A 14,097-nucleotide genomic window follows, 5' to 3' on the forward strand; every position below is an offset into this window, starting at 1 on the left:
TAGGAAGAATGGAATCAAGATGTTGAGATTCACTTTTTAATTTGAAATAGATTTCTGAAACAATCTTACTTCTGGTTGAGTAAGGAGGCTCGCAGGCTGACATGAGCACGAGGGAGTCCCTGAGGTGTGCAAAGCAGGGGCAGATGCTGCTGTGCACTATATTGTACTCTCCATACCTGGGAGCCAGGTTGGTAGAGTGACCTCCAACATCCCTTCCTCGCCCTCCTCCTGAGTCCATGGTTCTTAATGAACAACTCCCAAGGAGTTGGTCAGGAGAAATATGACTCTATCTGACGAAGTTGGTATAGATCCTTTCATGGGCAAGATTGTTGTAAGAGATGGGCCCCTGCAATGCTGTCTCCTGGAGCAGTGGGAGTAGAGCAGGCCTTCCAAGCCAGGAGCTGAGTTTTTCAATGGGAAAAGTCCCAGATAAAGGCAGACCTTAAAGCGAGCTCTGCTTTCCTTTCAGGGGCAAATAAGATAAGAGAGGGAGGAGGTGGCAGAGGCTTTTGTTTCACGATGATTCACGGGACTGGAATTTAAACGAGCTGGAAACACTTTCAGATACTGCAGAGTTCAGTTAATGATGGTTAAGACTGTATAATCTTGTTCCCTTCAGACGGCATTGCTTGTCTTTGCTGTCTGAGAGGCCCTCAAATGGGGACAGGCTTTGGCAGTGGGATATCTGCTGGGTGGGATTATACTGCCATCAAGCTGGTTTTGAGGAGTATTTATCCTTTCAGTGCCCTTCCCTTGGAAACCTGAAGGTTTTGAAGAGCAAGGTGGATGTTGCACTGAGGGACGTGGTTAGTGGCCATGGTGGGGATGGGTTGGTGCTTAGTGGTCTTTTCCAGCCTTGATTCTACGGTTCTCTGCAGGTGGGTGGGATGCTCTGCCCAAAGATTAAAACCCCCATTCATCCGATGGACGGAAAACAGCAGCCAAGCCGTATGAAGTAAGCCCTGGGAATTCACTGCCTGTCTTCAACCATTCCAGTTATGGAGCTGCAGCAAGCTCACGGAGCTGCAGGAAGAAGCCCCGGTGTGGGTGCATGGATGCCTCTCTCCTGCCTGGCTTGCTGCGGTTGCATGGTTTCCAGTCTCCAGCCTCGCCTGAGGATTTTTGCTGGCTTTTCTGCCCTGCTGCCTCCCTCCAGTGTCTCTCCTGCCCCAGGTCCCGGTGCACGGCAAAGCCCAGTGCTGTCAGCTCCTCCTGTCAGCACCAGCGGGGCTGGTGGCAGGCACCGCTGTCCTGGGGACGTGGGAATGGTCTGGCTTGCTGTGGCTGCCCTCTGTGCAGAACCTGGGGGCGTCTGAGGGTTTTGTGCCCCGTTTCCAGGGCATCAGATGTGCAGGTTTCCAGGAAACAGTTTCTTCTCAGAGTGTGGCCAGGCATGGGAACGTGCTGCCCACAGGAGTGGTGAAGTTCCCGTTGGAGGTATTTAAGGTACGAGCTGACGGCGCACTGAGGGATGTGGTGCAGTGCTGGCGCTCAGTGGGTCAGGCGGATGGTTGGAGTCATCGATCCCGAAGGTCCAATCTAAGCGAGTTTGATTCTATGAATCAACGGCTTCCTTGGCCTGAGCCATTTTCCTCCTCCCCTTCTGACCCTTTTACTGCCTCCTCTTACCATTTCACCACTCTGCTTCCCTCAATCTTCCTGTTCTTCTTCCCCAAACTCTCTTCTGCTTTCTTTCCTCTCTGCATACCAACCACAGACACCTCAGGAGCTTTCCTCCTGCTTTTCGTTTTGCTTTGATTTACATTTTTTTCCCTTTGCTCTGGCTGGGTTTCCCCACTGTGATCCGTTCCCCACTCCATCCCATAGGGGTTCCCATTGCTATTCCCACTCTTGGGCACGGATAGATTGCTTCCTCAGCATGCAGGGAGCAGGGCACTGTGTTCATTATCACCCCACGTTCACATGGGCACTCATGCATGTGCTGTGTCCCATGCGATGGCATCTTTCTGAGAATTGTAATTCTGAGGCTCTGTTCCGGATTTTAAAACACCCAATCTACAGAGGCAGTTCCCCGTGTTTCCTGCTTGCCCTTGCCAAAGCCCTCGAGATTTCAACAGGTTATCTCAGCCATTTCCTCACGTTCTCATGGTAAGTAACTCCACCTCTTGCTTGCTTCTTTACTGGGGTCTTCCCTGGTTCTGACTTGCTGCTGTGTGCCCCCTCTGTGTCCGACCCCACCACGCTCAGCTGGGAGATGGAGGCAGTGTTCTGAATGCCTCCACTCTCTCAGGTCACATCTTTGTGGTTCTTCCTCCTGGTGAAGCAACAGGCAGAGCCTTCTCTTCGCCTTCCTCTTGTTGATAGAGTTACACAAGCAGAGAACCTTTTGCAGTCCTCCTTGGTTTTAACTCGTTGTGTACCTTTACAATTTAGCATCCATCAGAGCCGGTCACTTTTTAAGTACCACCTCCTGAGAGCGCAGGAACAGGAGGTTCCAAAACGTAGGAGGCCAAGCAGGTGAGCAGCAGGTCAGCATTCATCCCAGGGTACTAAGATGTCATTGCAGGACCTCTCTCAATTATTTTGCAATGAGAAGGGTGAGCTGATGGGTCAGATCCAAAGGGTTACAGCACATGGGGTTCCATCAGGCTGGTGGCTGGTCACTGGTGGGGTTCCTCAGGGCTCCATTGTAGGGCCAGTTCTCTTTCTGTGTATTTCATGTCACCTCAGCCTGCTGGCAATGCTCCTAATGCAGGGTACCGTGGGCCTTCTTGGTAGCTGGGGCACACTGCTTGCTCGTGGCCAACTTGGTACCCACCAGGACAGCTTGCTGTTCATGTCAGCTTGATGGCCGCAGTGTTGGGACAACATTCAGTGACCTACAGAAGAAAGATTGCTGATGTTGATGTCTGGGAGGAGGGTAGGAGGGTGCACAGCAGGCGCTGCTCCCGTGGGGTCACGTCTGCTGACAGCAGGTTAACATAGTCCATGGCCAGCAGGAGCATCACTTCCTCTGCTGGATCTGTCCCCTGCTCGGAAAGGGCCCTGGGGTGTGGGGGATGGGGAGGTCCTCCCTGTGCCCAAGGACTGTGCACTTCACCCATCTGTGCTGGGGATGGGCAGTGGTGGGGTGGAACCAGCAGCACACGTGGTGGGCTGTGGCGTGTCTGTGTACGAGCCCAGGGCACGTGGCTGAGACAAGACCATAGATGGAATCAAGCAGCAGAGCGAGGGGATGAAACCGGGCTGAAGCTCATTTCAGGAACCCAAACAGAGAATGAGCCTCAGTGTGAAATAGGAACTGCCTGCACTGGTGCTGGGAGGATGCAGCCACCACCCCTCCACTGCATGTGATTTGGATGCTGGAGGTCTTCTGGAGCAGTGGCCGAGGAAGGAGCCATGAGCACCCCCACGGTGAAGGGCATCCTGTCCCTACTGCTCCTTGCCTGGCCATCTGCTGGTAAGTGCAGGCGCTGTGCCCTCATCCTGCCTGTGGGATGTGGTGGGGGTGAGTGGGGCACTGCTGCTGCCTGGGGACCTGTGGGCAGCTGGGTGCATCTGTTCTCAGCTCTGTTGGGAGCACAGGGGGATCGCAGGGCTGCAGCACCGGCCCCTCCAAGACTGCCCGCAGGGAAGCTGCTGTTTCTTTGAGCTCTTCTATCCCTGCAGCAATAACGCACCTGCAGGAGGTTTGGGACAGAGCTGCCTCTGCTTTTCTGCCTGCCCTGTGCTCCTCCTGAAGCTTTTAACTCCCCTTAGGCACCGGTGCCTTCACCACCATCTGTGCCTGGCCACCGGGACACCGAAGGGTTGGGGCAGAAGTCAGCCTGCTGCCTGGGGCTGGCATCCTCAGGGCCTCACAAGGAGGATGTGGGTATTTCACAGCACAAACCCAACCTCCCTGCTTCTTTTTCTGCAGGACTCACTCACCAGTCTCCGAACACAGCCGTCGTGTCCTTAGGGTCAGATCTCACCCTTCAGTGTCTGCCCCAGATGGTGCCAAACAGCCGTGACAAGGAAGTGGAGTGGTGTAGCAAGCTAAAGATAAAGAAGATGATAAAGGAAGACATGGGGGTTCTTCTACACAAGGAAAATGGCTTTTCCAACCTCACCTTTACAAGCGTGGACGAAAAGTATGCTGGAAACTACACATGCAAGATGAGGATCTCACGCTGTGTGGGTGGTAAAAACAAGAACTGCCCATGCAAGAGCCACAAGGCCACCGGTACCTACGGCGGGGGTGAGCCAGAAATAGGGAGCGGGCTGTGTGAGCTGGGTGGGATGCGACTCCATCTCAGAGGCTCAGGAGCAGCAGCTGCTGGAGGGGGGCAGAGTTATTTAATGTATGTTTTGTGGGCAGCACGTGCCGGTGGGATATATCTGCTGCAAGGTACAGCCACTCGCCGTTTTGTTTCCTGCAGAGTTAGGTGGCCAGCCAAAAACTTCAGCCAGCATCGTGCTGTGCATGTTCATGGTCTGGGCAGAGAATATGACCATGCACGTGAGGTGGTGGACGTGCCCAGAGCTTCCTGGTGACCCTGTGGAGCACGGCAAGGTACATCACAGTAACAGCCATGGCAGCACGGACGCAGCCAGCGCAGAGCCCACCGTGCATACCGTGTCGAGCAGCAGCTTCACAGGCACTGAGAATGCCACCCAAGGGATGGCTCCCAGTAAGTGACACCGCTTCTCCCAGTGGGTGCCAACGCCTCTGCTTGGGTGCTCACACATGTCCCTGCTTCCAGGCTCTGACCCCGAGACCTCTCCGACCCGTGAGCCTCAGACCCGGCAAGGTGAGCAAGCACGGCTCCGGGACGGAGCTGGAGCCCAAACCTGGAGCCTGCTGTGGGGACAGCAGCTCACACACATTCCTGTGCTCCTCAGATCTCATAGCCATCGTCTACATGTACGCCATCCCCGGGTTAGTGGTGGTGATTCTTCTCCTCCTGCTCTGTATTTTGGTGTGCCTGTGCAGAAGAAACCAAAGGAATGCTAAAGGTAAGGCTGAGCCTGGGCTGTGCTGCTGTGGGAGCTGGGGAGCATCTTCTCCATGGGCTTCTTGGGCAAAACAAGCTGTGGGAAGCCCCAGCCACGTGGGTGTTTTCTGCATTAACAATAACAACATTCAATGTTATCTTTTTTTTTTAGGAACTCCTGAAAGCAAGCATGCAGCAGAGATGAGTCAGCTCAGCACGGTAAGGCAGCGGGAGCTTTCCATGTGCCACGTCCTCCCCTCCAACAGAAAGCCCTGGCAGGCGAATGCCAGCTGAAAGGGCTCTGGGGCTCCAGAGACCTCCGTAACAAGCCAGGCCCTCCTGGACAGTGGGAAATAACTCACGCCAGTCCCTGGGCACTGCAGAACGGAGAGCCAAAGGCTCCGCTCACTGCTGTCTTCCTCTGCAGCCTCCCCCAGCACCTCAGGCCGAGGATGTGACGTATGCAAAGCTGATCTTTGACAGGTCAGGGGTGATGCCTGAGGCCTCAGAAGTGGTGTACACGGAGATAAAACTGCTGCAAAAGAAGTAGAGGGCCGAGGATGGCCACGCTGCTCTGCAAAGGGAAGGCCTGTCAGCAGGAAGAGTGGGAAAGGGGGGACAAGCAGCTCATGGCACGGCTGCCATGCTGTGAGCCTTCAAAACCAGGCGTTCGCTCGTGTCAGTGTGGCCTGCGGAACCAAACTCCATATAACCACAAAGTAGTTATAAAATCAGGTACGTTTTAATCAACGCTGCGCAGAGTTGGATGCAAGGCGGATAGCTCCTCCTAACTCGCATACCGGTCCGCAGAAATGTTACCCATCTGTAAGTCAACTTCATACATATTTAATAGGTTACGTTGAACCCCACTCCATATTCATTAATCAAGTCCCTCCCCTCTGGCACATGCTTTGTATTCTCCTCCGGGTGGTCGCATCCCCATCTGGTGGTCCCTTGGGATGAAGTAAACACTCTTCCTCATTGTCTTGCTGACAAGGAGTCTGGTACCTATGTCTTTCTCACCACAGCAGAATGCTCCTGTGGGATGTAAGCAGAATCTAAACCGTCCAGGTAGAATTGCAAAAATCAAACCCTCTTCCATTAAGCGGAATCAATTTGAATCAAATCCCCCCTTTTCCAGTCCCCCCTTTCCTTCCACCTAGCAAATTCTTTTGCTAGGCCATTCCATTTCGAAAGAGCGGGGGCTTGAAATAGCCCCCACTTTCTGTTTTCTGTCATAGCTCGTGCCTTTTCCACTCCTCATAACTACTTCCAGTACTTTTACACAACCACAGTGCGCACTCCATTGCAATGCATACGAAAATAAACAAAAATACCATAATAATGCAAGCTATAAAGAGTTGCTTAAGCCATGCAAAATTAGGTAACCAACTGGTGAATTTCTCCCCTAATAATCCCCCTAACTCTTCCAGAACTGGATTGACATTAGCTGTTATCTGTTGCGTGTTATTCTTCATTCTTTCTAATTTCTTATGTATGGATTCTGAATGGTCCGAGAGATTAAAGCAGCACATTCCACTGAGACCTGTGCAACCATGTCCCTGAGCAAGTAGTAAGAAATCTGTAGCAGCACGATTCTGTAGTACCGCACGCCGAACACTATCGACATACACTGTTTGTTTCCACATCGCAGGGAGAGTCCTTCCCAGACACACAGGTACAGGTGGAGCTGTTGCTCATGAACCTCCATAATTCCAGCTCTGCCTTGCCCTTATACCCAACCATTAAGGCTGCTTCTGTCATGATCTTACTCCCAAAATGAAAACGACGACTCCCTGTCCTGTTTCGGTCAGTGTAACTACTGATCCCAGTAAACCCAACTCTTCCAGGTCCGAACGGCTGACGTTCAGATTATTAACTCTAACTCCCATACGTAAAGCATCCTCTGCCCCAGTGTTTGCTTTGAACGCCGGACAGGATAAAGTGGATCCTGGACTTATTCCTATCATCCTACATAGAGTTGTGAGGTTAGCAGTTAGTCCCACCCTGTCTCCCACGTAATTTTGAAATGCAGACCATTGAAAACCCCATGGTACCCCAGCGAGGCATGTTCGGAAAGGATCTGTAGCAGACTGTAATGCAAGACAAAAGGAGTCTTGTTTGGTTTGATTTGCCCAGGTGAGTCCTAGCATCCATGCTGTGTAATGCCTCTGGGTCCCTTCCTACTAACAACCCCATCACTACCACCATTAATCCCCTAAACGCTGTCATTCTTTTGTCCTCTCTGGAGCACCAGTCGAAGGGGTCCTCTCATCTCTGTAGCCCAGTGTGGCTGAGTCACTTTCTTCACACGGGTATGGCGTATCCACGGGACCAACCCTTTCACCTCGACTGCCACGTGTGCAGTTAGAAGCACTTGATAGGGTCCTTCCTACTTCGGCTCCAGTGGAGAATCTGAGAGGGATTTAACATACACACCATCTCCAGATAATACACCTAGGAATAACCTTATGCAACAAAGCCTTCGTTATTGGTCCTACAGGGAAATACCTCTGGCCATCCTGAAAAGGTATCAGTACCAACATACAGTGACACCCCCCCTTTTCTTGGGGTGGGCGGCCTCCGGCCTGCTGGAGCCCCACTCCCCCCGAGCCCCACACGCCGGCCAGCTGCTCACCCAGCGGCCCGTTCCTCCACAGCTCCGTGCAGGACCTTTTGTCCACGAGGGTCCTGTGAGAAGCAGTGCCAAAAGCTTTGCTGAAACCCAGCAAGTTAACACCAGCCAGCTGCACCCGGTCAGCCAGACGGGCGGCCTTGTCGTGGCAGGAAATCGAGCTAGTCCTACAGGACCTATATAACATACATACGTACATACATATAATATCTTTTCTCTCTTCCTTTTGCCTTAGTAAACAGTTCCTATCTCAATCCACGAGTTCTGCTTTGTCTGCTGTGTTTTTATCAGCTCTGGGTGTCGGATGAAGGCTGTCACTTTGCTGTGCCGTGTGGCCTTGGCTTTCAACACGGTCAAAGTGCTGGCTGGGACAGCAGGCGGGTGTCTGCCCGGCACTGCAGCCATCCCTGTGCTCTGCGAGCCGTGCTGTGGAGACTACGGGTAGGCAAACGCCCGCTCTGGTGGTTGGCGACCCTGCACACAGCAGGGGGTTGGAACTCGATGGTCTCTGAGCTCCTTTTCAACCCAGGCCGTTCTATGATTCCATGCAAACGGGGCAAGGAGGGAAAACGAAGCCCCCGCGCGTCCTCTCCAGGCCACCACGGAGAACAGAGCCGGCAGACCCACGCGGCCCGTAAGAACAACACGGGCTGCCCTCAACCCCGCTGCCCGTCCGGCCGCCGCGCTGCCCTCCGATTGGCTGCCGGCGCCGCCCGTCTGCAGAAGGCCCGCCTCTCTTCCTTGATCCGCCTCGTGATTGGCCACGCCTTCCCCAGACTCGGAAGCCGCGTAGGGCGCCGCCATTTTCTGAGGCTGCGCCTCGCCCCGCGGGCGGTCTCGGGCGTGCGCGGTCCAGACAGAGCGGCCTTCCGCGTCCGCGCCTGCGCGGGCCCGGCCGCGCCGGGAGCGAGCGGCAGCCGCCGCGGGAGCGCGCCCAGCCCGGAGATGCGCGGGGCGGAGGCGGAGCGGGCGGGGTCCTCCGCGCCCCCGCGGCGGGTAAGGGCGGCTCGGGGGGCGGCGGGGCGAGGGGAACGCGGGGAACGCGGGACGTCCGGCGGGCTGCCCGTGCTGGCGGTGCGGTGCCTCGTCTCGGGGCGAGCTGTGCCCGTGGCCGTGCTGAGCCGTCGCTTTCCATCCCACAGGGGCCGAGGATGAAGCGGGAGGCGGAGCAGCGCAGCGTTCCCGTGCGGGCCCGCACAGCCCCCCATCCCTGACCCCTCCGCGGGCACAGGATGAAGCTGCTGCCCGGCGTGGGTGTGTTTGGGGCCGGCAGCACCGCCCGCCTCCTCATCCCCCTGCTGCGAGCCGAGGGCTTCTCCGTTGAGGCTCTGTGGGGAAAGACGGAAGAAGAGGCGAAGCAGCTGGCCCAGGAAATGAGCGTCGCCTTCTACACCAGCCACACCGACGACGTCCTCCTGCACCAGGACGTGGACCTGGTGTGCATCCATATCCCCCCCCCGCTCACCCGGCAGATTGCTGTGAAGGCTTTAGGTACCTCCCTGTCTTTAGGTACCTCCCTGTCTTTAGGTACCTCCCTGTCTTTAGGTACCTCCCTGTCTTTGGGGTTGGACCACAAATCTGGGTTTTGTTGTGCTTACAGCGCGTCTTATTGAGATCAGTGTAAGCTGGGTGATATCTCGGAGCATCGCCCCAGTGCTGCTTAGGTGTGCAGAGAGAGATGCTAAGTCAGGGTGTTTTTATTTGTTGTATATATTATTGGATTGGATTTGTTTCCCTATGAAGCACCGCTGCTCTTTGAGCCAGATCACAGAATGGCCTGGGTTGCAAAGGACCACAGTGCTCATCCAGTTCCAACCCCCTGCTATGTGCAGGGTCGCCAACCAGCAGCCCAGGCTGCCCAGAGCCACATCCAGCCTGGCCTTGAATGCCTGCAGGGATGGGGCATCCACAGCCTCCTTGGGCAACCTGTTCAGTGCGTCACCATCCTCTGGGTGAAAAACTCCCTAATATCCCACCTAAACCCTCATCTCAGTTTAAAACCATTCCCCCTTGGCCTACCACCATCCACCCAACCTGTGGATGAAGTAGGAAAGGGTGATTTGCTCATCACTTTGCACATCCTCAGCCAGCGTTGGGTGTGATTCAGTGCGCTGGGGGAACACGGAATGAGGATGGGCAGATGGCAAGTGTGCTTCCTCTGAGTGTTCGGATCAACACGGTGATGTTTGTCATCGGGGAAGTCTTGGCTGCGAATGGTCGATGATAATAGATTGGTGTTTTAGTAGCTTCCAGGCTGTGCTGTTTGTTTGTGTAAGTTAATTACTGGCAGACAATTGTAAATTTGTAATTTGGTGTGGCAGGGGTAAGGGAGTAAGCCTGGACTGAGTTTGTGAAGCAGATCAAAGCCCAGAGCACAATTCAAATGAAGATGACTGTAGTCTTATGGTTTATCTCCATAACAGGTAGAGCAAGAAGCTCTTCTAAAATCTGTGCTTCTTTTGATCTCAGAGGAACCAAAATGCCAGCTTTGTGGTGGGTGACCCCCAGCTGAAATGCACGCACCTCAGTGCGAGGTGAGCCTGGGGCTGAGTTCAGGCTGAGGGGACGGTGGTGTGTGATGTGTGCAGTGGGCTCAGCAGGCACAGCACCAGAAGCCATCTCGAGGATGGGTGAGCCCAGTGTGCAGCCCAGCCTCGCGGTGCCTCCTGCAGTGGCTGCAGAGGAACTCCTCACTTGTCTCTCTTGATTTACATTGCTTAGGGAGCCTTTCCAAAGGAGAATATTTGACCCTCTGGTTTTGTGGAGTCCCCTGCATATTATAGCATGGATATGTTAATTGTGGAGGAAGGAGTCAGAAAGGGCTCTTATCACTGCTCTGTCCTGGGACAAACACACGTTTCCTGTTCTTGAAACAGGGTAAACAAGCGTGCTGTGCTCTTTGCATGTTGTGCCTCCCATCTCTGTGACCAGTAGCACAGAGGTCTTTCCAAACCGCATGCAAACAAGACGTGACACGAAGGAATGTGTTTTGGAAGGAGCTTCCATTTGTTGAGAGGCTGCTGACCAACAGCTCCTGGTTTGTGAAGGCTCCTTGGATGCTCCCAGTGTCGCACAGTGGATGCAGCAATGCTCTGCTGCTTCAGCAGTGGTTTGGTTGGACATCTGGGTGCAGCCTCGGGGTGCATTTCTAAGAGGAATCGAGAGCTGGGGCTTCCATCCGATGGCATGGATGTGTTTACAGAAGGTAGATGGCTTTAGTGGTTGGAGTCGACATTATAGCTCATGCTAAGAGAGACAAAGCTGGGGAGTGGGTTTCATTGGGCCAACCTGATTCTGGATAAGGACAAACATAAGATGGGTCTTAGGGGGTAACACGGGCTCTCTAGTGTCTGAGGAGGGCTTCAGTGGTCTGCAGTGAGGGGTTTGCTCTGAGCTGTGTGTGGGAAAGTGCTGAGGGCTGTGGTAGGGTGGCTGCCACGGTGGCTGCGTGGGGCACCTTGCGTGTGCCTCCATCTCCCCACCCCTTCCCAGTATGCCTGTTGGGAGAGACCAGGCATTGTTTTTCTCCTGAAACCAAAACACAGCATCATACCAGGCACTTTTAGGAACAATCGTAGCGCGGTTTAGGCTGGAGGGGGGTTGTAAAGGCCAGCCAGTCCGTGGCAGGGTTGCCAGCCACCGGCTCAGGCTGCCCAGAGCCCCGTCCAACCCGGCCTTGAATGCCTCCAGGGACGGGGAACCCGCAGCTCTGCGGGCAGCCTGTTCCAGTGCCACGCCACCTTCTGAGTTGAAACTCCTTTCCTACCATCTAAGCTAAATCTCCCCTCTGTTAGTTTTGTATTCCGTGCGCGGGCCACGAGTGCCTTCAGTTTCTATTAATCTGTTAATAAATCCACAGTGATGGTAAAATACAAAATCAAACCTCCCCTCCGCTCATCCCGGGTGCATTTATCTCCGCGATGATTTTTTTTTCCTCTGGCTGCACAGCCATTCAAATGCTTTTATAGCTGCAGCACTCACACGGCAGAAAAACCTGCCAGAGTTCGTCTGCCGTGATGCAAAAATGCTCTCTTTATTTGGAGCTCTGTGGGTGTTTGTCAGCCCCGCGCCGAAAGCGTCTTGGAAGCACTGGGAGCCTCGCTGCACTTGGTGCTCCTATTTTAGTTCCCAGACCTTTGCTTTTGAAAGCCTAAAAGCTGCGGCTTCCCGGCAACCCCGGGGGTTCGTCAGCATTCCTCGCTCACGTGTGCCGCGCCGCGTCTTGGTGTTTGTGTTGCAGGAATAGGGAAGAACGTGATCTGTGAGAAAGCCGCCACCTCGGTGGACGCCTTCAGGATGGTCACAGCTGCCCGGTATTACCCCAAGCTGATGAGCATCGTCGGCAACGTGCTCCGCTTCTTGCCCGCCTTCGTGAAGATGAAGCAGCTGATAGAGGAGCGCTACGTGGGCAACGTGATGATCTGCGACGTGCGGGTTTACGGGGGGAGCCTGCTCAGCCACAAGTACAGCTGGATCTGCGACGAGCTGATGGGGGGGGGCGGCCTGCACACCATGGGCACGTACATCATCGACCTGCTGAGCCACCTCGTCGGCAGGAGGGCGCAGAAGGTCCACGGGCTGCTCAAGACGTTTGTGAAGCAGAACGCGGCCATCAGCGGGATCCGCCACGTCACCGGCGACGACTTCTGCTTCTTCCAGATGCTGATGAGCGACGGCGTGTGCTGCACCGTGACTCTCAACTTCAACATGCCCGGATCGTTCGTTCACGAGGTCATGGTGGTGGGGTCCAGCGGCCGCCTCGTAGCGCGCGGCACGGACCTGTATGGGCAGAAGAACACGGCGCTGCAGGAGGAGCTGCTGTTCAGCGACTCTCTGGCTGTCAGCAAAGGCCTTTTGGACAAGGGCTTCCAAGACGTCCCGCTGCTCTACCTGAAAGGAATGGTGTACATGGTGCAGGCGCTGCGGCAGTCCTTCCAAGAGCAGGAAGATCGCCGGACGTGGGATCAGCAGCCCGTCTCCATGGCAGCCTCCTTTGAAGATGGCTTGTACATGCAGAGCGTGGTGGAGGCCATAAAGAAATCCAGCAGGTCGGGGGAGTGGGAGGCTGTGGAGGTCATGACCGAGGAGCCGGACGCCAACCAAAACCTGTGCGAGGCGCTGCAAAGGAACAACCTATGAGCATTGCTGCTTCGGGATCGTAGGACGGCGAACGCTTCCGGCCCCCATCCTCTCACGTTTTTAAGATTGCTATTTAATAATTCGAGTTTCTTCTTGTTGTTTTTTTTAAGCGTGTAAAATGACGTCATGTTCTGATGGAAACAGTTCCCATTTAGGACGTTCCGTTTCTGCGGGTGTTTAATTCTTGTCTTGGAGGCTTAGGAAAACTTGAATTGCCCTTTGCACTCGCAGCAGCGAAGTGAAGCGTGGGCTCCGTGCCGCTGCACGGCTTGGAGAGGGGACGCGGCCCCTCTCTTTTTAGCAGTCCTAAAGTGAGAGTGAGCAGAGCAGGATCTGGGAGCAGCTGTTGCTCAGATGCCTTCGCCTTCTCCCCTGGAGTCTGATTTAGTTGTACTCCTCAGTAACACTTTATTAAAGGGTTTAGGGACGTAACGCATCTCTGAACTGCCATAGGACAAAGACCAGAAGGAACAGAGTAAAGCGTGTAGAATAAGGATGGGCCGTTGGCTTTCTGCACGCAGAGCAAATGTCTTTCCAATTAATTGAAACCCGTGCGTTATTTAAAGGATGTTCTGAGATCCCAGCCGATGGTGCTGGGGAGACCTGTGACGCTTTGTGCTTTTCTCCCATCTCTGCAGACATCATTCCTTCTACTCGTGACTCCGCCTGCATCCCGCAGCCTTTCTGCATCAGCTCCGTGCCCACCGGCTGTGTTTACTGCCTGGCAGCACCGGAGCTGTGACTGCAGGGCCACCTCCTCACTTCTGTGACCTCCTGAGCGCCTCCCAGGCTCACAGATGAGGCTCAGGACGTTGCTGCCGATGAAGCTGTAAAACCTTAACCTTCCACATATCTGATGGTGGAGGTAAGGAGGTCTTGCCTACCTCTTGCAGCTCTCCTACGTGCTGGCTGGGAAGCTGTCACACTACACATGCTGATAGCTGAAGAGTCTGCCCTGAACCTCAAACACTGGATATCACCCCTCTGGTCCCGCCTGCCATCCTGCGGCTCGTGGCTGTTGGCAGCTGGTGGGTGGCAGTCTGTTTGTTTGGAGAAGAGTTTCTCCCTGAGGCAGGCATGTGAAAGGGACAGTACAACTTTGCTACGTTGATTTTTGTGTACTTGAAGGCTTTTTTTTTTTAATGTATTTCCCACTAAAATGGTAACCCTGTGTATTTATGTACGTTAACACGCAAACCACTGTTCCATAATTGGTCCTTCCCGAGAAGTATCTGACTCGTTTTCTACAGAAATAAATAAAAAAAGTATATTGTTTGTTAAGGGAATTTGTGCAGCTGAGTGCCTGTGTGTGATTTGGCTGTGCTGAAACCTCCGGCACAGAGCTGAGCAGGGCTTCCAGCCGGGGCTGATCGCCTGGCGTGACAG

General features: G+C 54.3%; 2 protein-coding genes across 8 annotated transcripts; both read left to right on the forward strand.

Moving 5' to 3' along the window:
* The first annotated feature begins 3,222 nt into the window (after nt 1–3,222).
* Nucleotides 3,223–6,282, forward strand: LOC426456. 2 transcript variants are annotated; one of them, XM_003641884.6, is made up of 7 exons: nt 3,223–3,421; nt 3,881–4,201; nt 4,383–4,634; nt 4,707–4,754; nt 4,846–4,959; nt 5,110–5,156; nt 5,365–6,282. In XM_003641884.6, exons 1-7 carry the CDS (start codon nt 3,361–3,363, stop codon nt 5,485–5,487), a joined length of 966 nt encoding a protein of 321 aa, XP_003641932.2. In that variant the 5' UTR covers nt 3,223–3,360; the 3' UTR covers nt 5,488–6,282. The 2 variants fall into 2 exon arrangements, with proteins under 2 accessions (XP_003641932.2, XP_004944101.2); XM_004944044.5 differs by having other exon boundaries at nt 3,881–4,186.
* A 2,231-nt stretch (nt 6,283–8,513) lies between these two features.
* Nucleotides 8,514–13,997, forward strand: GFOD2 (glucose-fructose oxidoreductase domain containing 2). 6 transcript variants are annotated; one of them, XM_015292295.4, is made up of 3 exons: nt 8,514–8,568; nt 8,715–9,099; nt 11,813–13,997. In XM_015292295.4, the coding sequence occupies exons 2-3, from the start codon at nt 8,805–8,807 to the stop codon at nt 12,709–12,711; spliced, it is 1,194 nt and encodes a 397-aa protein (XP_015147781.2). In that variant the 5' UTR covers nt 8,514–8,568; nt 8,715–8,804; the 3' UTR covers nt 12,712–13,997. The 6 variants fall into 6 exon arrangements, with proteins under 6 accessions (XP_015147781.2, XP_015147782.2, XP_040562963.1 ...); XM_015292296.4 differs by having other exon boundaries at nt 8,715–9,081; XM_040707029.2 differs by having other exon boundaries at nt 8,715–9,063.
* The last annotated feature ends 100 nt before the right edge of the window (nt 13,998–14,097 follow it).

Source organism: Gallus gallus, chromosome 11 (assembly GCF_016699485.2).
Source record: "Gallus gallus isolate bGalGal1 chromosome 11, bGalGal1.mat.broiler.GRCg7b, whole genome shotgun sequence".
Lineage (NCBI taxonomy): Eukaryota > Metazoa > Chordata > Aves > Galliformes > Phasianidae > Gallus > Gallus gallus.